The 24,859-nt window shown below is 39.0% G+C and overlaps 3 protein-coding genes across 3 annotated transcripts in view; 2 read left to right on the top strand and 1 right to left on the bottom strand.

Annotated features, from left to right (window-relative positions):
- The window catches only part of LOC132105852 (voltage-dependent L-type calcium channel subunit alpha-1C-like), a 151,463-nt gene extending 134,514 nt beyond the window's left edge, over positions 1-16,949 (bottom strand). Inside the window, exon 1 of the mRNA XM_059511300.1 lies at positions 16,737-16,949. Coding sequence (XP_059367283.1) covers positions 16,737-16,863 — 127 coding nt within the window. The 5' untranslated portion in view covers positions 16,864-16,949. The remainder of the gene's footprint in view (positions 1-16,736) is intronic.
- Positions 12,054-20,850, top strand: dcp1b (decapping mRNA 1B). The gene is made up of 10 exons (XM_059511301.1): positions 12,054-12,339; positions 13,541-13,699; positions 13,841-13,881; positions 14,123-14,250; positions 17,757-17,823; positions 18,457-18,580; positions 18,706-18,828; positions 18,920-19,549; positions 19,661-19,822; positions 20,466-20,850. Exons 2-10 carry the CDS (start codon positions 13,556-13,558, stop codon positions 20,544-20,546), a joined length of 1,500 nt encoding a protein of 499 aa, XP_059367284.1. The 5' UTR covers positions 12,054-12,339; positions 13,541-13,555; the 3' UTR covers positions 20,547-20,850.
- Positions 20,851-23,710: 2,860 nt separating this feature from the next.
- Positions 23,711-24,859, top strand: part of cacna2d4a (calcium channel, voltage-dependent, alpha 2/delta subunit 4a) — a 39,063-nt gene continuing 37,914 nt past the window's right edge. Inside the window, exon 1 of the mRNA XM_059511295.1 lies at positions 23,711-24,233. Coding sequence (XP_059367278.1) covers positions 24,142-24,233 — 92 coding nt within the window. The 5' untranslated portion in view covers positions 23,711-24,141. The remainder of the gene's footprint in view (positions 24,234-24,859) is intronic.

The following is a 24,859-nucleotide window of genomic DNA, read 5'->3' as shown; positions in this document are numbered from 1 at the left end:
AATTTGGGATTTTCCTTAGTTATCAGTTATAATCATTAAAATTAAAAGAAACAAACATTTGAAATATATCAGTATGTGTGTATTATATGACCAGCACCTGTACACATATATATATATATATATATACAGGTAAATCAAACTGGCCAAAGTGTCAGTAAAGTCAGAAAAAGCTTTATCCCTGACCAAAGCTACTGCTGCCTTAGAGGTCATATCATGAAAGACCAAATTTTCCTTGATCTCCTGAAATAAAAGTAGCACCTGCATCTCTGCATATACTTCTGAAGGATCCCAGCATTAGAAACAAGTGACATTTATTTTTTTTATAAGGAGTTCCTTTCTGTTTTATTCTGGTTTTAACTGCTTGTGAAATACATTCATTTTATTGACCACAATGTAACGCAGCTTTCCAAAGAAATGTTACTGAAGGATGAGGCAGCAGAAACTATATTAGACCCGACAGCAAACCCACAACTCAGTAACTGTTACTCATTTCAAATGCAAAGAGGTTAGCCAATCGTAATGGAATTTACATGGTGGGCTTAAAGGTACAGTAGCAAAAATAAATAAATTAAATGAAAGTAACTATATCTTAATGTAACCCATTATATAAGCATTTAAGTTGTATTTAATATAAACATTACAATTAATTTTGCTGTCATGCCAGCTTTTACAATTGTCATTTATGTAGCTGGAGGGCTACACAGCAATATCACGCCCTTGCTGGGCAGCCTGTCCGTCAAGCAGCAAAAGCTTCAGACTACATTCAGTACATGACATCTCATCTATGTCATCTTCTGTTTTTAAATATGGGTTTAGGCGAAGTACATCCACCATTTCTTGCAAAGGTTTGGTTTTTAGGCTTTTAACAGATTTGAAGTCTCAGTTGCCATGGTGATTATAACTTGCTGGGGCACAACTGCAAGATGGCGCCAATATTTCAACACCTATCTACTCATCTTCTGCATGAGTGTCCGTGTGTGTGACTGTGAGCAAGTGCTTGAGGGAATTTGTGAGTGTCAGAGAGAGTGAGTGTGTGTGAGAAAGAGAGGCTGAATCAGAGATTTGACGTTAGTCTAAATGAAATGAGCCAAGAGGAGAAACTCAACATGCTGTCAAGACAGAGATGGACAAAGAGAGAGACAGACAGCAGGTATGGAACAGACAGGGAGAGAACGGGACAGACAGCTGGTAGAGGACAGGAAGGGAGAGACAGACAGCAGGTAGAGGGCAGACAAACCTTGAGTCGCTCGAAAAAACGTTTGTTTCAGGAACACAGAGAGAGCCGGCATTTAGAAATGATGCTGTATGAAGTAAAACTGGCCTTTTGTGTTGCATTAAAACGTGTGTAGAGTGAATTTTTCTAATAGGCGAAAATATAAAACATGCCATTAACATTGTACTCCATGATAGAGACTGTTAGAAAATGCTCAGGAATTTTCTGAATTGATAAAGGTGAAAGATACCAACTAAAAAAACATTTTTGCTCTAATTTATTTAATGTGAAATTGTATGATTTGTAATAAAAAAAACTAGGTATGAAACTGCAAATATTTAATACCAGTTATGTTAAACATTTCAAATAATTTCTCTGAATGCGTTTCAGAATGTTCACTGAATTGAGCCGGGGCCTGTTTTTCTGTCATATTACAAGCGTGGTTGGGTTGAGTGGATTTTGATGGAGACACAAGAGCAGCAGTCGTTTTAGACCGTGTGTGACGCTGGCATGACTGATGTGGTACATAAATCACTCCATGTAATATGCCCTTGCCATCTTGGGAGGGAAACCCACTCCATTCCCCCTACAAATACACACATCCATCACTCCCTCATTCAGTATCCCCAAACAAGAAAACAATACACTACCAATGTGTAATTAAAATTCAAGTATATGCATCATTAATTATGTTAATCGGGTGGTCTGAGAATTGAAAATGTGTTCCAGGGTCTTGAGTGAACAGCAATTTCTCGATATAGAGTAAGACAATTAGAAAATTATCAATTGCAACACAGGAAGGGTGTTGTAAACTAGTCAACTGATATATGTTCCACGGTTGTTGTTGATGCATGACATATACACAAAATGCAGTAAACAGCAAATGAGATGTGCTTAAACTTCTGAAATGAAACACACGCACAAGGTTTATTGTAAACACATGCACCCAAGATTTCTAAATTCATCAAGTCTAAAAATCACTCTCACGTTCTTAATACTGCATACATTTTCCTAATAAATTACGAAGCTGTGATTTAGTACAAATCTGTAACAATGTGATTTGTACAAAAACGTATTTTTAATCATCAAAAAATTGACATTAACCTGCATCCCTAACTCCACATCTGAATGAGCTCTGGCATGAGCTGGACGTACAAAATTGTACTAATAAGAACGAGCAAATTCATAATAGCCACCAATTTGCCAAAACTTGAAATAGAACAGTCATGAGCCTGTGCTGGAGTTATCGTAACTGATATCACACTTGATACACCAGAGCAAAACCCAGCTCACACTTGCTATTATGAAACTGCGATGAGACCCAGGTGATGGGAATAACTGTAATTTGGTGCATATGAGGACACCTGGGTGAGTTAGATCAGGTCAAGGCCATGGGATAAATGTGCTACTATCGCCAAGTGCGTGCTTGCTGAGTACCGGTCAGACCCACAATGCCTTGCTCTCACAGTTGAACGAAGCTCAAACTAATGAATTAAACATGCAACCTACACTGAGAATTCAGCACTACCCAAACTAGGCTGCTAGCAGGAGGGACATTAATTATTAGGCAAGAACCACTATTAGTATAACTCATATTTAAACTTAACAAACTAGTGTAATGTTTAAAAGTAGTGATGTAACGGAAGTAGCGACCAATCTTACATATGATATAAATCTGAAAAAATGTATGCCAGGGACTTCGTCCAATGACAGTTGATCTGATTGAAAGCTTGCAGCCAATTGTTAGAAAGGGGCGGGTTTAAGGAAGATCTTTTGATATTTTAATAAAAAACTACAAGGTCATTTTTGATTGTTAAAAAAAATTAACATGCATGGATGGATTGTTCACAATAAGATCAATAATATGAATTTAGAAAAAAAGAGCGAACTTTCATTCAATGCAGACTTTAATGTTTTTATCGTAAAAGTTTGTACACTTGTCAGTTAACAACGGCTCTGTGTAGTAATAGCTGCTCTATGTGAAATCATGCACCTCATGGAATTTACCGCTGATTAGAGAACCGGCTTTACTGACTACATGCGCATTAATCATTGGCTGATATATATCGTGCACCCCTAGTAAAACCTAAATTTTAAATTGAAACCTAAATGTTCTACTGAAACCCAACAGAAGCCAAAAATGTATCTGCTCTCACGGCTGAATAAGTTTCTCCTTCAAATTTTTGTAAAAGATGCCTGGCAATAGAAATGGTTTGTCAGATTTCCAGAAGTAGGTTTATATTTAATGGCTATCAGATTCACTTTGTCTGATGGTGGGCAATAAAAAGACCCTGTACTTAACTTAGTTCCATCATTATGCAGGGGCACGTTGGATGCTGTCAGTTTACTCCTCAACTGAAGAGGAAACAACAGATGTAGTTTGGTCTTTATGTAGTACCGCTGTTAACAGGTCAAAGAACTACTAACCCACCCACTCTTGTTACTTTAACATCACACAACTGCTGGTTTCTTATGAACATGAAAAAACATGAATCATAGGGATGTCTATTTAAAAAGTTTATTTTGCAATAAAACAACAGCTAGGACTAATTATCCAGAAAAATGTGGTCCTGACTGGAATGCATAAAACAGGGGTCATCATGATTTTATCAGGACATCTGGTCACCCTTGGGGGTGGGCTGGTAAGAAAACACTCAAAACACCAGATCACAAAAAAAAAAAAAGTTACATTTTGAACACATTACCAACACACCGGCAAATATGCCACAGACAATCTTGACTCACTTTTTTCCCCAAAATGTAAAAATCTAGTTCTCATATTTTGAATACCCCATAAAAACCTAAACTTCTGACCGTATGATGCATTTTATAAGTCGTGTAGTAAAACAGTTAAACAGAAGGAACTATTCACCAGTGAACAAGTGGAAATGGTCTTTTTGTGTTAATAATGCTGTATGACTAACTGCAGCTTTTTTACTCAAACTGGACAAACATTTCAAACTCAAAGTAGGTGACAGATCTGGTTCAAGATTAAAGTCTGTGTGCGAAATCCAAGTTTATTTCCACCCCAAAAATGCTGTTTCTCAAATGTAAACTGTTACAGATAAAATATTAAGATGATGAACTGACGTTACAGTGATAATTATGACCAGTCACACTCGTTTAGCGCAGTCCAGACCTTGCACACACTCATGCAGTCTTTGCTAAGGGGACCGTAGTTCAGAGGAGTGAGAGATGGTTATTAGACTCCCGTGTCGTGACCCACTGCTGACTCACATGTTAACGGGGGGCTTTGGTTCTTTTCCATAATGCTGAGGGTGCCTGCGGTGCCAATGTGTCACAAGCAGCTGTTTTCTGCTTTATTAACATATGAGCTTTTATTCATGCAGTCTGTCATGCTTCCATTTATCTACTGCCTTATCCATTCAGGCATCCTACTTGCTCTGGATGTGACACTGAGCACTGGGTTTGGGAGAAGAGGACCAAACGGAAACACACACACACACACACAAGTTTTATGAGCTGGGTGGAGTGTACACACATCAAACATGCAGAATGCGTGTTTGCATGCATGTGTTTGTGTTTAGGAAGCCTAGTGATATAAACAAAACCCTTGAAGTTCTCCATGAAACTTTTCCTGCTCCTTTTGAGCAACAAACATTGGGTCCCTCTTTATATTAGATGGCCTTAATTACAATGCACTTACATTAATATTAACCATATTGTGTACATACATGTTTTTACATTGTACTTCTATTTTCAAAATACCTGCATGTAATTACATCAATAAATAATTTCTGTAATTGTATTTATAATTATTCTGTTAACCCACCCTTAAACCTACCCATACCATCAAACCTGTCCCTAACCTTACCCACATCCCACATCAAAAGTGTTTTGCAATACAATATGAACACAATAAGTACACTGTACTTATTTTATGTGAGTACTTTGTAGTTAAGGCTATAAAGTGGTACCAAACATTGTCTCAAATCATTATAACTCAAATAATGCAGCTTGTTTAATAGGTGAGCTATTATTATTTTTATAAGCATTCCGATTTATGGTTTTTACTTGACAGACAAAAACAAAAAAAAAGCATATTAACACCGAAGTAGAGAGCTAAACTACCACTGGGGTCGGTAAGAATTATTAATGTTTTCTGAAAAGAAGATTCTCATGCTTTACAAGGCTGCATTTATTTGATAAATCCATTTATCATTTATCTCTAAAATCAGTGATATATTTACATTTTCAAATAACCGTTTACTATTTATAATAAAGACTTTAATAATTTATGTAAAAACAACATTTATTTCTGTGATGACAAAGCTACATTTTGAGCAGCCATTACTCCAGTCTTCACAGTCACATGATCCTTCAGAAATCATTCTAGCATGCCTATTTGATGCTCATAAAGATTCCTTAATAATATCATTGTTGAAAATAGTTGTGATGCTGGAAACAGTGTTACATTTTTTCAGGATTCAGATGAATATAAAGATTAAAAGAATAGCATTTACCCAAAAACCTATATTTTTCTCTGTATATTTTACAGTCAATTTTGATCAATCTCCTGTGCCCTGGCTGAATAAAAATTAAGAATTTCTTAAAAAATAAAAATCACTTCAGAGCGATCAAATAACAGCACACTGACAGCCACCACCCCTAGCATCATGGCATCAACTATAAACAAACAAATGCTGCTCTTGTTTTGTTTACATATGGTCATAAACACTGTTTAGTGAATTGTTAACATTACAGTGGATTAAAGAGGCAAAGAAAAAAACATTTTAAAGATCCAGAGATACAAGTATATTTGTACCGATAAGAATTATTTTCCACAACAGTAAAGATGATACTGGGCGCAGTATGAGCATACGGTATCATCATTGTGCACTTAACCCCAGGTTGCTCCAGGAGGATTGTCTGAGCAACAAGTGTACAGTGAGTCACTTTGGATAAGTGTTCAGCATGTGATTACAGTAACATGCAACAATCAATTTAAATACAGTAAGCATGTATGATAGCACACTGGCTGGAAACCCAAGCATTGATGTAAAGCAGAAGCGAGAGTAGATGATTTGTGCTCAACATGCGTGTTTTCACAGACAGCTAATAATTCCCAAGGGTTGCACTCCTGTGATTGTTCGACATCTAGCATGTCCCACAATCCCACAGTGACCAGCGCCAACTGCTCTGCAGATTGAGAAGCCTCGCTGACAATGTGGCCTCATTAACTGACTGTCCTAAGACATATTTCTCAAATTACGTTTCGGAAGTGAATGAGTAGTGGCTTGTTTTTAAATCTAATAAACAGAAGCAAAATCAAGTGGATCTGTAAAGATCCACATCGTTGTCTTTATGTTACATAGAGGATACATGGAGTCAAACAAGGAAAGCAAGAAACTGGAGACCTTCTCTGTGTGACGGCAGGCACTCTTAGCCAGAGCCACGGCAATAAACAAGCTGACAACTTTCCCGACTTCACCGCGCTTGCAAAGGATTTATGTTGATGCAAGTTTGGCCGACTTAAATATTCATTAAGTAAACATTAAATACTCTTTGAGCAAACAACATTAGCAAACGGATTCCAGGAAACTAACAACCTGTGTACACTTGTGTGGGATTTTGGTGACCTGCAAATGTTCGACAGTGACAGAAGCAAGAAACACTCGATCACTCGGCACTGCCCTGAGGAAGGAGGAAAGGTCCAAGACAGAAAGTCATCTGAGATGGCGTCCTGGAGGCTCGTCAGACATTTCGAGATCGATCATAAACATATTCGTTTAGCTAATGATCTGAATTACATCTCATATGAACCTGGCACAAAGCCGAAGGAGGAAAGAAGCCAGATAATGCTGCCCTCATTACCAATCAATGAGCATCAGGGAACCAACAACCTTCAAGAGAGAAAGAGAGAGAAAAGGAGAGAGGAATGCACAAACTAAAACCTTTCGAGTCATTTCAAACATATGTCTCAACACTGTGACATGTTTCTACGAAAAGCCTTAAAAACGTTTGGGCTGGCATCATTTCATCACAGCATACAGCTGATATAACTGAAAAGACTGCATTAATTCAGCATTTTTGCCCTGGTTAAATGCGTCTAATGCAAAACAAAAATCATACAAAACGTGTCTCAGTAACTGCTTGTTCCGACACAAACATTCAAGCACTTCATGAGTCACAGTCAACATTCCAGAAAGTGACGGTGTATCATAGTGCACAAAACATGCTCTCGATCTTCCTGCTGTTGGAGTGTTTGTGGTTCATGTTTGGCTGTGATAAGTGGCTCGGCTCTGGACCTGTGATTGACTGAGGCTGTGTTTACCTGAAAGCCTGCCCTCATCAGCAGCGGTAGACGACAACACAACACAAACATGAACATCTGCCGGGCTACAGGCCACCTCGGAGATCCTGCTCTGTTAGGACACAGATTTGCAGTCTACAAAAGGTTGTGTTAATCATTTAGTTGGTTTTTGTTCACATTTAACTGGTTTTTATTTCTCAGTGGTTTTCCACTTTATACTGACACCTGTTGGCCTGGATGCTAAAGCTGTTTACTTCACAACAGTTTTTATCTCACACTATACACATTAATAAAGCATCCTTTTAAAATGATAACATTTTGGATTCAATCTAAGTTATTTTTGTGCATTGTTGGTGGCTGCATGGCTGGCTGTTATTTCGCACTTTTTTTCTCTACAGCTGCTGTGGGTTGCACACTTCTTTATGACATCCCAAAGCACTATGTAAAATATATGTTATTGCACTATTTGTTAGTAGTAACAGAGTCAATTGTAAGAGACATCTGGTCATTTGATCGCATCTTTGGTTGCAGTTGAAATTATATGACTGGAGTTATCATCTCATATTTTATGAAATTCCTTAAAAGTACTGTTTATGTCATTAGAGGCAAAACCTTTCTCTAATTAGCAAACAATTACTAAGAGAAACTGATAAGTTAGAGGAAACTGTTGTGATGATGTTTAAGCGTCAAGAGTAAAGATGCAAATCTTAATATAACAAATACAAGCTGATCAAAGATAAACGTTTACTGACAACGCTGCCAAAACAAAGCATCTAAAATTAGATTCGTGATCCTTTTCCCATCACTGTCGTCCAGCTTCTATTTTAATACCAAACAAAGAGTCTATCTCAGTTTATTCACTCGATCAAACGGGGCATTAAAAACGCACCACTGTCCCTCACAGACAGCGCTAAAGAAACATCATCATTACAGTTTTCATAATCGACTAGCTTTTTTGCATGACAGATGTACTGTAGGCCTGAGGGGGCGGTGCTACATTTTTGACAGCAATTTACAGGTTTTGCTCGGATGCGTTTGTTCACTCAGGTGCGGCAGGTGCGCGCGCGGGGAGTGGGCTTATCTCGAACCGCGCTGTTGCTATGGGTCGGTAGCTCCGTTGCCAACAGGCGAAGGCTGGAGGCCCTGGATGGAGGGGATCTTGTGAAAGGAAGAGAGTGAGGCTCTGTGCTCTTCGCAAGCGCGCAACCTGTGGAGACTGCTGCGCCACACCAGCTGTCTGATAAGAAGGGGAATTCAACAGATTCACGCTAGAATGAGGGGGCATCACTGGCGGTGCTTCCTTTCACCATTTGAGATGCTCTCAACAGAATAAATCACTGTGAAATGATGCGCTGATGACACAATCCCGAGTTCATATGAGCTACTGGACTGTAATCAATGTAGTCTTGCCGCACAAAAAGATTAAAAGGCCATTTGAAGTCTGAAGCAGCTGACAGGATAATCGATTGGCATCTGTGCGCGCGTCTCTGAGCGCATGATCTATATGCATGATTGAGCCATCCAACAAGTTCACAACTACATAAACGCATTTCCTTCCAAGATAACAATTTAAATAGCTGTCGGCCATGTGTGGTTGTATTGCATGACATTTGTTGATCGTCCTCCGAGGAAGATATGAGTGCGCATAGCCTACTATGCTTGCTGTGTTTGAAAATGGAAGGGTTCGGTTTTGGGTACACCCCCGCGTCATGCCCATGATAATGCCAAGACACTCATCATACACCCCCCAAAACATCCATATGGCACACACACACACACACACACACACACACACACACACACACACACACACACAGTTGCCAAACTGAGGGAAGACAAATAGAGAAATTACCTTGATGGTTTTCAAGGGTGTCCTCCGGTATGTACATGTTTTTGCTTTCATTTACCATATATGTGGTCCAGCTTTATCCGAAGGTGAATGAAGAAAAGGTTATAAAAAAGGATGGGGTAGGAAAAAACAACCCAAGGGAAAGAAATGAATGAAAAAAGGGGGACGAAAAAATGAAAAACGCAAAGCGTAGGATATTCCTTCTCTTGCGGCTTAGTTAATATTACCTGATCCCCATTATGGAGCTAAAGATCAGGAAAGGATAATCGCAGGAACCACCTAAGAAAACGAACCAGTGCATCTTTGGAACATCCGGGCCCTACCTAAGAAACATGATACCAGCGCCGCTTGCTGATGATCGATAATCAAATCGGCGCGATTCGCTCGGAAACGGTTCGAAAAAGGATGCTGCAAGAGCCAGGCGAAGCACAGGAGAAGCGGGCGTTGGTTTCAGAGACCGTTTCAGAAAGCGCAGCAAAAGGTATAAGGTGTGTATATTCCAGATCTCGCGGGCTTCAGTCTTCACATATGATCGATTCCATCTGAGATGCTCCACAACAGGCGTAGTTTGCGTCGCGCCTCGTTAGGAAACAGAGTGCAGAATCGGCCGCGTCCAGTCCATATTGGAGAGAAAGGGGAGTAGACAGTCTGTGGCCCTGCGGAGAGAGAGCGCACACCAGCAGCCTCTCTGCAATGATCTGACGACCAGACCCCCTCCCCTGTAGACTACTTGACTGCTTCCAGATGTGACTGCGCTAGAAAGGAGAATAAATCCTCCACGCTTTTCCACACGGGCTGTATCTCTTGAGGGGGAGAGAGCAAACTTGAGAAGCGTAGCCAGACTAGGAACCGATTCGAGTTCTTTTACAGTCCGGAATCATGTCAGAAGATGATTTGTACCACAACCAATCTAGCGTAAATATGCTCACAGTCACAGCTCCATGCACCATGTTTAGGCAATATCCACTTCCTGCTGTCTGCCAGGATGCCACTTCTGGGGAGAATGTCGAGTTACCCAGCAGCAGGTGTCGGGGCTGATTTTTCCTTTCAGCTGAGGTTTAACCGGCCTGATCTTCCCATGGCTGAGGACTGGTGGGCTCTGATAAAGGGGACGATGGGGCCTGGGAATTTCTGCAAGATGACTGAGAATCTTTCATCAGTACGGCCTAGTACGAATTTAGCAGGCCCTTCCCTGGTCCCTCCCTCCAGCCATGAGAAAACTTCACATGTCCCAAGAGACATCCCCTGCCCCCAGACTATCACTTCTCACTCTCTGCGCATCAGAACTGCAGATTTAGAATTTAGAATTTTCATGAAGCATGTAGCAGGAAAGAGAGGCACTCAACATTACAGGTCCCTCTGGATGAACGAAAAACAAGCTCTCCCAGTGCACGGACGTTCAATCTACGGCCAAGTACTTTGATTGAATTTGGCTTTGAACAAAAGTTCATTACAGAGGTCAGCAATTTCCCTTCAGCATCCTCAAATAATTGATTAACTTTGGTGTGTTTATACAAAGCACAGAAGAAAGGTTCACAAAGTGTTTTTCAGTGCCACCCTGCAATCATAAGCTTATGGGAATCCAGGGATCCAAAGAATCACGGGCATCAGAAGGAAAACTGGTTAATGCATGGCATCAAAGATTACAAAGTTCCTCCCAGCTTTCACACTTTCAAATGTCAAGACGAATCATGTCTATGTCTGCACACTGAATGTGATATACAGCAGTGGCCGTGACTCTTTTACTAACACTATAATTAACCAATTAACTAAACATAAATGGAGGCGACACATCCTCTTCCCTTCTATACTGACTCTTACCCATTTATCTCCATGGAATGGTAAAGTATACTGAACATAAAGGTTTAGGTCTAAGGTAAATGTTAATTAATCAAGTTTACCAACTATTTTTGGCAAGATTTGTCAGCCTGGGTGAAACATACAGATTTGTACATAAAAAGATTCATTTTAACAACATAAAAAAAACTGCATGGGCTGCTGTGCTCTGTGGAATAGGTCTGAAATCCTGCCGAAAAAGAGGACAGATCATGAGTATTTGTATAGTGATGCCCTCTAGTGGTAAATGAGTAAAGTGTCACTTTAAAGCAACCCTGGTGTCTTGCTCAAGGGCACAATAGGATTCTACGTTTTCCTGTTGCAACCTTCATGTTAAGTCCCTAGTTGAAACCTCTTCTAAGGGTGCGCAAATTTTTATGTTATACTAATGTTGTATTGGCATTTAGGCTATTAGTACAATTTGAAAGTGATATATGATTATATTTAATAAGTCCTAAGGGGGATACATAGAGATAAAATATAAATATTTGATTATGTGGTTTTGTTGTTCATTTCTATTGGAATAGAACAACAGGGGGAAAAAATCCTAAGTGGCCCTTTAAATTACAGTAACAAAGGGAGGTTTGACTATTTAAATTGCAGCAGGAAGAACACACAAACAAACAAACAAACTAAACAATTACAAAAATGAAATGCCTACCAGAGGATGAATAGTGCAAGAATACATATCCGGCGAATGAATAAAAGTTAATTCGGCTTGCCATAGGAATGCGATAATTTCAAATCCTCAAGTGCTCCCCAGCGTCAGCTCACTTCATAATTATCAATGAGCAAGATTTCAAAATCAAAGGCCTGGTGGGTATGTGATAAAAACAGGTCTCAGGTGAGCTCAAGTCATGCAGCTGCAGGGGGCGGGGCTTCAGGCTCATCGCTTATTCATGCTCCTCGATTACTTTCCCTGTGTGCGCGCGCGCTCAGCGATCAGCTCGTGCTGTCTCGTCGTCAGAGAAAACATGGCGAGAGCGGTAGCCGATCAGGAGTTAGATAAGTGAAATAAAGCGACATATTCGTGTTTTACTAGTTTGTAGATTATTGAAAACGTATATCAGGAGACCGGAACGTGACGTAAACCGTTTCAGTCCTGTTTTACAGAGTTGAATCTCGTTTTAAAGGCATTTTAGGATTTGTGCGGTAATTTCAGTGCAGGTAAGTTTCACTCCTGTCCGATCCATAACAGAGCAGCAGCAGCTAACCAAGGCCTCAGTTATTTAATTTGTAAACTTGTGGAGGCCTGAATTATTCAGATATTTGTGGCAAGCATCAGTATTACGATTGTTCATACACGGGCGGGGATTAAACCGCTGTCCCGCACTAACGTTACCAATCTTCAGTTGTGAACCGTCCCGCAGAAGAGTTTGTGCCACGGACATGAATGATGACTCCGATCGAGGCGCGTTATTATTTTACTAGAGATCGATTTAACGACCTGCAATGAAAGAGAGACCCGAACCAAATCTAGGGGACATAATAACATACAGACTTGCGGTTGGGCTCTTTTGGCTTGGGTAAATCAGTAATAACAACTTGCACAGGAACACTTTGCACGAGTTGCTCACATTTGCTTTAGAATATATAGCTTATTTTATTGTCTTATTTAAGCCCTATTTATTGAATTATGAATGTATACACTGTATAATCATATACAAGACTAATGTATTTCATTCATTTAACTGTATCAACATAAATTCCTGATTTATTTCTATTTCAATTAAATGAATTTCACAGCTCTGATTTGTTTAATAAACGGAAACGGGCTTACCTTTATAAAATATTCAAATGTGGGCATGCATAATTGTTTTTGAAAGGATAGTTCACTCAAAAATTACAATTCTGTAATTAATTTCTCACCCTCATGTCGTTCCAAACCCGTAAGACCTTTGCTCATCTTCAGAATACAAATAAGATATTTTTGATGAAATCCAAGAGCTTTCTGACCCTGCATAGACAGCAAAGCAGCTGACACATTCAAGGCCCAGATAGGTAGTAAGGACATTAGTAAAATAGTCCATGAGTAGTTCAACTGTAATGTTATGAAGCTACAAGAATACATTTTATGTCTTCGTTTAAAGTACTGAGACACAAGCAGGCCAGTACAGATTTTACATTTGACAAAACAATAAAAAATGCAGTATTAAATATATTTAAACATATTTCAGATAAAGATTTTTGTGGAGTAGGTAAAATATCCCTAATAGTCTATGATGATACTGATGCATGTAAAAAATTGCTGATTAGCCTTACAATTGTTGGAATGAAACCCTTTTCAATCAAAAACTGAATGTTTTAGTAAACCGCAATATCGGGCATTTGCATGGTTTTATTTAAAGATCATATATTTTATTTACAGAACAGGACTGGAGTTATGACTGCAAGCACAGGTGGCGGCGGGAGCTGTTTATCCATGAGTCTGTCTGCCCTAAAGAGACTCGACCCCTACATCAGCAGCATCACAGACCTGGCCAGCCAAGTAGCACTTTACACCTTCAACAACACCACTAATGAATGGGTAAACCATGATATCAACAAAATTAATAACAGTTAATGGATAGATAGATGATTGATTATTCTAAAATTATTTTGGACTTTTTTTAAATGTTAGTTTATTTTAAGTTAAATATAAATCTATAAATGCTTTTGTGTTCTGCAGGAAAAGACAAATGTGGAGGGAACTCTGTTTGTCTATAACAGGTTCGTATGTTTTCCTGATGTTTTCAACAGTGAAGCAACACACGCATATGTCCTGAATCAGAACTCTATTCTAAAGGTTAAAAAAAATAAACTTGCGTGATGTTCCTCAGCCTTCTGATATAACCCTGTACACTAAACTGCACTAACACTGCAAAACACCTACTCACAGTTGTTTAGGTCCATCAGACTCATAAGTTTTAGTTTCCCACTCATGTTCTAATGTCAGTTTTCTGTGCATCAGGTTTGCCTCCCCCAGGCACGGCTTCACCATCCTGAATCGTTTGAGCATGGACAACCTGACCGAACCCATCACTAAAGACTTAGATTTCCAGCTGCAGCATCCATTTCTCCTGTACAGGAACGCTCGCTGTAAGTCACTCTATTTGTGAAAAACAACTCAAATGCACCAAAATAAAGAGCTCATACAGCAGTATAATACTGCAAATAGCTAAAAGTATGCAGATTTGGTTTATTCAAGTTCAAGTTGTTTTTCATAAATCATTACATAATGTGACAAGATGAAGGTCTTTGTGTTAGGAACAATAATGTTATAACAGACAGGGTTAAAAACGTCAGTGTACATTGCACATTTATCCATTTAAAATTCTGATGTTCAGCCCACAAAGGCACAGATATACTTAATTTTCTGTGTTTCCCTCCATCTCATGCTTAGTTGAACAAACAAGCATTTGAAAGTAAGCTTCACTGATCATGAGTGCAAATGGATGCACATGGATCTTTTTTTCTAAGGGTTCAGATCACTCGTATGTCTACACACACAGCTGCACAGACACAAAAATTGGGCTGGATATGGATGGTGTATGGTGGCCAAATGTTTTGGACCCCATTTGGGTGTGTATTTGGCATGCCGTGTTAAATGGATTGCTTATAACAGATGTTAATACCAGGTGTGAACAGCACAGGCAGTACAGGGTGAGCATCCATCCAAAAAGTGAAGAACTTCATCGCAGTAAAAGTGTGTCTGAATTGAGAGAGCTGTCAGATTGGCGTCTGTGTGTGTGTGAGATCAGAGATCCCTGGCAGGCGTGCCTGCATGAGAGGCTCCAGAGCAACAGTGCCTTATATGGTGCAGAGAATGTATGTGTGTTTCTCTTCCAGTTTCCTGCCAGCATCACAGACCCAACCAGCCAATACTGATTAGATAACAAGCCTCTCTCATACACACACACACACACACAAACAGCCTTCCAAGGAAATTCATGATAAAGAGACCTGCAAATAGAGTGCATGCAGAAAAGCCTTAAGTACTTCAGGCTGATTGAATGAATCATTGTAGATCTTGATGTTTCAGCCAATCCAAAACTGATGTTTGGGCATTGCAGTGACAGTGAAAATCTGTGCTACTGCTAAATGACTAATGGGGAAATCTATCCTCGGTGTTTCCAAATTTAGGTGAGAGTATACTGGCCAACTATTTGACAAAATGATGTGCCACAGAGTGGATTTTTACCCCTTTTAGCCACCTCGTTTATAGAATGCAATAGAACTGCTCTGTGGTTGTAAAAATGTTTTAAAGGGTTGTTAGTGTGTTGTTACTCATTCTGGGGTGTTCTAAGGAAGTTGGTTACTACGGTGGCCCAGTATTGTACAACACAACGAAATGAGCACAACATAATGGGGAAAAAAAACAGCAACAGAATGTAAACAAGCCACAAGACAACAAAATTAGCATAACACAACTGATTTAGTCCTATGCGTTGTGTTGTGAAGATTTCGTTGTGTTTAGGATTACTGGGCCACCATAGTTTACAGTCAAAAGAGCCCTACAATAAGTCTCAAGTATATAGAATTATTTAGGGATGATGTCATTTTGTAACCCAACCAATAATTTAGCATCACACTGACTCCCAAAAAAAAAAGCCTATTGGATTTTGGACTCTTAGATTATTGCAGATAATAATAAACTCTGTGAGCAATAAATGCTTATGAATCTTATCAAGTATGAAAAAAAAACATTATCAAGATAATCTTCACAAATGAACACATTCATGAATTTTGAAATCTAAATACAATCGGTAGAACAAAAAAAAAAAAAAAAAAAATTTAGGCTATGAACTAACTACACCATGGTGGCATGATTTCAAAGTCACCGACATTGAGCTGCTGACAGCTCTTTCCATTTTTGAGTTTGAGGTATAATAGTTTGCAAGATGGTGAGTATAATCACAGTGTGAAGTTGTAAAAGTGGACTAATAAGCAGATAAGATTTATTGTTTTTGATATCCATACAGTATAATGGCCCCCTACAGCCTTTATTTTCAGGACACTTAAAAGCTTAAATGACAAGTAGGGTATTACTTCTGTACTTGCTATAGAAGTACATTATTTTAGGCATTTGAGCAAATCCCATTAGAAATACCCATTGATATTGGGAAGCGCATTGCCAGGTTTTAAACTCATCCCTGCAGGACTTTATTCTGGTTTCTAGATCTGGCCCCTGTCCCTGGTTCAATGTCAGTCTAAGGAATATTTTCCTGTTATATTATCCACAAGATGAAAACAAAATCTGGTGACTTATAGTACAGCTCTCCTCAATAGACCACACGATTTGAGGTACTGTTTTTGTCTGTAGCACAAATAGTGCAGTGCAAGAGTTAATAGTTGAATACTTAGTAAGGGCAATAATAATGCCTTTACAAACACTATTAATAAGGTTTCAGACAATGGGAAGCAAGACCTCCACTGTCCATCTTAAACGCATCGCTCTTCCTAATGTGCAGAGGGTGCTGGATTCCGTCAGCTCCTCTCTTAAACAAACGCAGTGTTGTGATTGTGATTTGTGACTGTGTAGCTGGAGACCTTCAGCAGGACTCTTGCGTATACAAAGCTCTTACCTCCTGGCCGCACGAACGTGTAGCCCAGCTCTCTCTCCGACACCAGCTTCCCTTTAAACCGAACTTCTGCTTCCTCCTCCAGCCGCTCGTGCTTCAGCCTGTGCCGACTGAACAGCCCCTGCAGCATCTTTTTTCTCTTCCTGAGATTTGAATCCTTGGCAGATTGAAGCTTTGGTCTGTTTGAAGTCGGTCAGAAGTTCACTGTCTCTTCACTGTGCGTGTGGATTCCACTCCATTCAGTAAAACATGCAGGGAACGTTTCTGCACTCTGTCTGACACGAGTGAGGGTGGGTGGTTCGGGTCTCTGTTTTCCTTTTCTCTTTGTTGTGTTTTGCTAAGTTCAACTTCAAGAGCGCTCACACTGTCCTCTCATCCCTCTATCCTTGTTCTCCTCCCCCTACTCACTCTCTTTCACTCTTTCAGAGTTGTGTTCCTCGGTTCCCAGGCAGTATTTAGTTTGGGTTTTTTTTCCCTAGGCGCTGACCCACATGGTGCTCTCTGCTCTGAGACTGAACGGTTGTGGATACAGCACCAGCCCTTTCTCTCTCTGTCTCTCTCTCTTCGTTTACTCGCCCTTGGTTTTATCACCTCTCTGCTACTTCTGGAGGTGAATGGAACAGGTCCTGATTCAGCTGTCAGCACCAGGCTCTAAGTTTAGTTCATGAGGGCTCATGAGGAACCACAGTCTGAACTTATCATTGAAATCTCTATTAATTGTTCCTAATACGGTTGCTCTTTAAAATGACCAGTGACTGTTGCCACAAGCATCTGAAGACTTCATCTTGGCCTTTAAAGACGTTTTGGTGTCCTGGCACAGCAGTTGGCTCCAGTTCTGCTTGGGCATTTGCCAGTTTGGACTCTCTGGGAAAGGAATTTTTTTTAAAAGTGCAGCGCAGAATGCCTACTGCGACGTGTTGCTGTAAAATACAAAAGTTTTGATTTATTTTCGATTAATCTTCATTGGTTTTGATTGAATCTATGATTAATATTAACTTGTACTGTATATATGTTTTTTGGCAGTGTCCATCTATGGCATCTGGTTCTACGATAACAAAGACTGTCAGCGTATAGCAGAGCTCATGAAGAAGTGAGTTTTTCTCCTCCATCTGCAACTCACAACTTATAATTCTGATTCTAATTTAATTTAATGATTCCATTCCATTAATTCCCTTGATGGTTCTTCTAGTACTTCAATGAGGAGTCAAAGCATTTAACAAATTAGATTTTTTTTTTTCCATTCATTACAAGAGTCTACTCATAAGATTTATTCATTCCCGAATCAGGCTACACTGCTCATGCTGCAACCAGTGAGAACAATGCAAAAAAAAAGGTTGCCTTTTGTATGACTTGTAAAAACTGCAGAGTTTAGCTACAGCACACATGCCTAGAAGTTTCTAGTTATACAATTAGCTGGTTCAAGTGTCTTTACATTAGGGCAGGAGGTTGGAAGGTGGCTCTTCAGGAACAGGATTGGACACCCCTGATTTAGCACCCCTTTTTATCTAGTCACAATGAGTTCCAACATCAAGCTTACAATTTGTCTTTATTTTCTTCTTATTGAGGAAAAGGAAACTGTCCCACATATGGCAGATATTCAAAAGCAGTTAATGAAACCACATGTCACTTAAAACATTTGGTTTCTGTTAAAAAAAAAAAAACCCTAGCTCTGACTTTCTCACAAACACACAACACACACTCGCTCTTTCTTTATGCCTGTCAGTTTGGCAGGGCAGGAACAGCAGTTACAGCCGCAAATGGCGATTGGCTCTGTCTCTCCGCGATCTGCAGAGCAGGGTGTGGATATAATGCAGATGCTCACTAAAGCACAAGATGACTATGACAAGGTAACACATCATAATGTACTTTTTTTTTTTTTGTCATGCACAAGTATTAAGGTGCTTTATATACACTAGATGTCACCAGTGCACAGTGCATTTCTCCTACTTGGGTTTTCTTCCTTTCTTTATAGGGAAAACTCAGTGAGCCGAAAGAAATTGGCAGTGGTGGCGTCATCTATGGAAACCCCCATCTGATCAAACCCATTCCCCTCAAACCAGCACAGGACACACACATTCAGGGACAAATGCAGCAGGTGTGAATACTCGGCATGTTTGTGACAGAGCAGACATAACATAGATGTAATATTTAAATATAAAAAAAAGAAACTTTCACTTTTTTTTCAGGACACAGAGATGGACACAAAGTACCTCTCGGTTGTCACTTTGTTCGGTGCTCAGTCAAAACCAGACTCCGTCTCGCCACAACCCACCTCAACTGTCAGTAGGGTGGGTCCAGCGCGGCCCGCGGTGGCCCGTTCGCTGTCATATGATGACCCTTCTCCCGCAGGTGGCGCTGTGGTGTCCAACACCCCCATGCAACACTGCCCAGCCATCCACAAGCTCATGTCTGGTTCACTGCTGCGGCCTCTCTCTGAATCCCCAGAGAGCCGCCTGTGTGAAAATGGGGCAGTCCAGAACCAGCCTGACCCGATACAAAAACTGCTAATGAACCCTCTTCCTGTGGCAGGGACTCCAGGGATGCCTTCCTTACAGTTAAATCAGGGAGAAAGTGGGGTGGGGCCCCAAATCCACCCTAAGGCTAAAGCCTCAGGGCCAGTCCCAACTCAGCACCTGCTCTATGTCCCAAATAAAGCACCCCCTGCTGGAGTGGCAGGGAACGTGGTGTCACCACAAGAGCTTCTGCAGAGGCTCGCATTGGTGCAGCAGGAGCAAGAGCTCCTCCCTCATCAGGAGCCTCTACAGCCCAGTCTCACCACCAGCAGCTCCAATCTCAGCAAAACTAATTCTACACAGGTAAATAAATCTTTCTCCATTATTCTGATCTGTTGCCTTTGTTCTTCTTAGATAGATGGCAAGTCATCCTACAGCTGTATGTATAACCTGTGATTTAATGTGTGGGTGCAGGTGAGCTCACCTCAGCGCATCCCAGCGACTGTAGCCCCCACCCTGCTTCTGTCACCCAGTGTGTTCACCCAGATTAAAACCACAAGAGCAGAACCAGAACCAGTTGAAATCAGAGCACTTAGCAAGACTCAGCTACAGGCCACGCTGCTCCACCTCATCAAGGTCAGAACCGAACACATGTCCATCTGTATTATTCCAATATTGATAATATAATTTATATATCCACCAATATTTTGACCATCAAGATTTTTGTTGCCACAAAACACCATTTTCGGTTTTCAAACAAAAGAGAAAACGGACAAGAAGAAATATAGTTTAATCATATATATATATATATATACACACACACAATTGTTCAAAGGTTGGGGTTGGTAAGAGTTTGTTTTTGAAAAAATCTCCTATTCTCACCAAGGCTGCATTTATTCAATAAAAAATATAGTGGAAATGGTAATACTGTAAAATATGATTGAAATTTTAAATAACCGTTTTCTCTTATTTTAAAAAAAAAAAATTATGCCTTGTGTTCAAGTGACGGCAAAGCAGAATTATTGATCCAGACTTCAGTCTCACATGAGTCTTCAGAAATCTTTCTAATATGCTGATTTGGTGCTAAAGAAAACATCTCTTATCAATGTTGAAAACGGTTGTGGAAACTGAATCTTTGTTTTTTCAGGATTCTGTAATGAATGGAAAGTTCAAAGGTTTTTCTTTAGAAAAAAACATTGACCAGAAGCTTTGAATGGTAGTGTATATAGTTTGACTGTGTACCCTTTAATGGGTTGTTTCTCTCTTTCTGTGATTTCAGAATGATGCCTCATTCCTGGACACCATCTATGAAGCATATGTCTCCCGTCTTGCTACAGACTCCAGCTCAAAACCTTTCTGAAACATGTTTACACGTACATGCAGCTGTCATGCTCTGAACCCAATTGGCATCCCATCTCAGGACTACCCTACTCTTCTGAATGTAGCATCCAAGAAGTTGAGCACCTCAGCACCAGATTCACAACAGAAAACCAGTTTGATTGCAAATTGTATGATCATCATACAGTAAATTGAATGATCTGAATGCCATATCACCACTTGTACACAAGGAGCAATCTTAAGTATTTTAAGAATTTTATGGATTTTACGTTTATCTTTTAGACAACCGGGAAAGAAATGTGCTGTTTAAATGTATGTTAAAATCTGGAAAGATATTCTTTTTTTTTTTTGTGAAGGGATTTTTATCCTTGCATATTGAAACAGACCCACAAAAGAAAGATAGAAAAAAACACAGGAAAGATAGAAAAAACAGGACCCTAGCCTAAAATATAATAGAAATAATGCGATAAATGACTAGATAAGGCAAACATGTCTTGTCTTGATTTCTAGCATCTTCATATCTGACACAGGCAGAAACTGCCCTCATCCCTTTACAAGCCAGCAGAAATTGTTTATTAATTTTAGTCACACTTTAAAATGAAAATTGATTAAATATACAAACAAAAGTGTACATATATTATATATTCTATTTTTCTATGGTTCTGTTCTTATATAAACATGCTGGAATATTTTTTTTAAGAAAAAAAAAAGACTGTCATCAGTATTTCCCAAGTAGCTTGTCGAACTGAAGACAAGCTGATAATTTAATTTTCTTCCATTTATTTTCTTATTAAAATAATACCCCAACACCCCATACAGTGTATGTCCTGTTTTATTTTTGTTAGTTGATAATACGTATGTATGAATTATGAAATACACATGGATCTGTTATGGTGGAAGCCTGTTGGTCCTGGAAAAAATATTAAGCAGTGTAACTTTAATATTATCTGACAAAATTGTTTTTACTGCAAATCTATAGCAGTTGCAATAGAGAGTGCAACTCTTTCTAGTTTTGGACAGCTTATACAGATTAACTAGCTAATGATACTTGTTTTTAATATACTGTCGTGTACAGTTCTCCATTAAATCTTTTGCTTTATTGTCAACATTTTATACACTTATAAGTATAATTGTGTAAATATCTTTAATTCCAAGAGTTGTTACCTGACATACAAATGAAAATCTTTACCAACGACTGCAAAAATCACTGGTCATATGCTGTGGGAACCCTGTTAATGAGAGATCCTGCAGGCGTACAGTATCTCCATTTAATAACTGATTTGGTGAATTTATAAGCAAGCAGCTATTATAAGCATTAGTGCTGATGAACTCATAATCAGTCTCAAATAAGAGCTTTAATCTAAATAAGTATGGCAGCAGCCGGAGTGCTGCCAGGAGTGCACGTGCTACAGTTACAGTGTGTGTGTGTGTGTGTGTGAAAGATGCTAAGCATAGGCTTCATGCTTGACTGTGTGTGTTAGTTTCGGCTGATTTCCATGCTTTATTCCACTCACACACTGTCACATTAGCACCCAATACAGTTTAAATACAGGAAACAAGGGAGGATCACTTGCATGTGTGTTCCCTGTCAAGTATTTTTTTAATCTGTTTGTCAGTCATTAAAGATCAGGTTTATTGCAGCATTTATGTTGGACGTCAGTAAAGTTTAGTTTTGTGACATTTAGATAATGGAGTTCTACGCCAAGGGTTAATAACACTAATACACAAACATAAAACAATAAAAAATAATTCACAAAAATAATTCACATGTATCCAGATCCCTGGTTAAGACACAGTGCAAGCATTTATAAATAAATATGCTGAAAATAGCTGGTTTTCTTCAATATGCAGGCTTTTAATAGAAATATGTAATATTTGTCAAGTATTATTACAATTTAAACATTTTAAGACTGGCTGCTTTACATTTTTGTGAAAATAGATTTTTTTGACCAATTAAAAAGTTCAAAAGAACAGTATTTTATAGAAATGTTTTGTGGCACTGCAATTGTCTTTATTGACACTTTTGATCATTTTAAAGCATCCTTGTTGAAAAAAAGTATTAATTTATATTAATGATTATATAAATTTCAATTCAATTCTTAAAAAACATACTCAAAATACAGTAAATACTCTGCATCATATCATCCTCTTCTGCAGTATAAAATGTGCCATCCCTCACTGTCACAAGACTGAAATCCTCAGCTCACATCTGCAAGCACAAACACACACTTAGTGCAGGTGTGTGTGTGTTTCTGGAGGATGGAAGCTGTTATTTTCACAACTGGGTCAGTGGGAAAAATCTAGAGCATGACATCTGGACACTGACACTCACAATCTAGCATTTATGTGGTTTAGGGAAAAGCATGTAGACTGTTTTAATAGTGCTTAAAATAAAGTTGTAAAATTGTAAATAAAATTGTTTTAAAGAAAATGACTGATAGCCCATTTTATTTCACAAAAAAAGATAGTTTAAAATGGTAAAACAAACTATGGTTTTAAATAGAGACCAAAATATTTGGACGCTTTCTGCAGTAAATGTCAAGCATTATTGTAATTTCACGATTAATGTGATGAACCACACTTGTGTGAATGCTTGTGAATACTTTTATTTAGCAAGGATACATTAGATTAGACTGTTCAAAAATGACAGTAAAAAAATTGTTATATTTCAAAAGATTTATAAAAAATAAAAATTTTTTAAATCTAATCATCACAGAAAACTGAAGAAATCACAGTTTATATCTTAACATTGATAAATCAGTATAGACTAGAGTATCGGCTGCTGAAAATCAACTTTGCCATCACTGGAATAAATGAAAATGTTAAAATATATTAAAATATAAAACAGTTATTTTTAAATTGTAATAATTGTAAAATATTAGTGTTTTACTAATAAATAAATAAACAAAAAACTTGCCCCCACACTTTTGGTAGTGTACATCGCCTAAAAATCAAACTCTATGTGTTTGAGAAAGTTGCAAGGTTTAGTTTCCTTCTTTCTGCCCGGACACTATGACAGAAGCCCTCCTCTAGCTCACCCTTTTCTCTTTCACTTTATCTCTCTATTCCAATACATCTGCCCCTCACCCACCCTACATCTTCTACGTCTCACTGTGGGAGTGAAGTGTAATCCATGTGGATTATCATAGTGGGGAGGGCAAACTGAGTGTGTGAGCGTATCTGCTTCTGTTTCACTTCCTCCCAGCTGCGTTCAACATAAGATGAGGGTGAGAGAAACCGAAAGACAGGTGGAACTGCAAAAGTTGCCAGCTGGTCAGTCAGCCCGCATCAAGACATCATCAGTGGGACTCTTAGAGGATTTATATAAACTCTGAGGAGGAAAGAGCATGATGAAGAGAATGATGAAAGGATGAGATGCAAGCATCAAGTGGGGATGATCAGGAATGGGGAGAAGAGAGCCAGACGTCATTATTTCAGAAGAACATTCTGGGAGGTTTTCTGTGTCACCCAAAAACACACTTTTGAAGCTTCCAGAGTTTATTTTGGGATCAATTTGATATCAAGATCAGACTGGGATTACTGCACAAGGTCTATCTTCAGGATCCTGTAAGCTGGAGATCATAGAAGCTGTTGTTTTATGCACGTGGCAGGGGTTGATGGGTAGGATGAGGAGCATTTCACTGCTTTGCATGCTGTTTTTAAGTTGGACCATCCAAACACAAGCTCAGATGAGGATATCACCTGAAACGTGAGTTCAGTTCATCTCTGCATGAACCCCATGAATACAAAATCTGCACAATATAAAGAGACCTTCCTTGTTAAGTTTAACATAAACATTTCACACTTGCACTCTACCCTCAGACATTTATAGATGAACTACTAATAGCACTCCTTGATTCCTTGCGCAGAACTTCAGTATTTCTCCAAATCTCATCTTAATGCTTGCAGGTCATGACTTGCACACCTCCTGTCACCCCTTGTATAAAGCCAAAAGACTGTAAGCCGAAGCTTAACCTCCACTGGCAACATTCACTCAAAATCCACACACACAGCCTGTTTGAACAGACTTTTGGTCTCTCTGAGAGCTAATGTAGTTCCTGAGATCCAAACTACCAAAAACAACAACACAAGCCTTAATAAGCTTAAAATCTTAAGCAATAAATTGTTTTTGAAAGACGTTTGTTTTGCTCATCAAAGCTGCGATTTAAAAAAAAAAATCTAAATCTGATGAAACAGTGAAATATCATTTCAATTAAAATAACTGTTTACATTTAAATAAGTCTAATTCAATATATTTTACATATTCATTTATTCCTGTGATGCAAAGCTGATTTTTTCAGCAGCCATTATTCCAGGCTTCAGTCTCACATGATC

Source organism: Carassius carassius, chromosome 26, assembly GCF_963082965.1.
Source record: "Carassius carassius chromosome 26, fCarCar2.1, whole genome shotgun sequence".
In the NCBI taxonomy this organism is placed as follows: Eukaryota; Metazoa; Chordata; class Actinopteri; order Cypriniformes; family Cyprinidae; genus Carassius; species Carassius carassius.
This window is presented reverse-complemented; position numbering and strand designations above follow the sequence as displayed.

Excerpts from the sequence above, each read along its gene's own strand:
- dcp1b (XM_059511301.1), top strand. The coding sequence starts at position 13,556 with ATGACTGCAAGCACAGGTGGCGGCGGGAGCTGTTTATCCATGAGTCTG. Across the intron at positions 13,882-14,122 it reads ACTCTGTTTGTCTATAACAG|GTTTGCCTCCCCCAGGCACG; the intron begins GTTCGTATGTTT and ends TCTGTGCATCAG. Across the intron at positions 18,829-18,919 it reads TTCAGGGACAAATGCAGCAG|GACACAGAGATGGACACAAA; the intron begins GTGTGAATACTC and ends CTTTTTTTTCAG.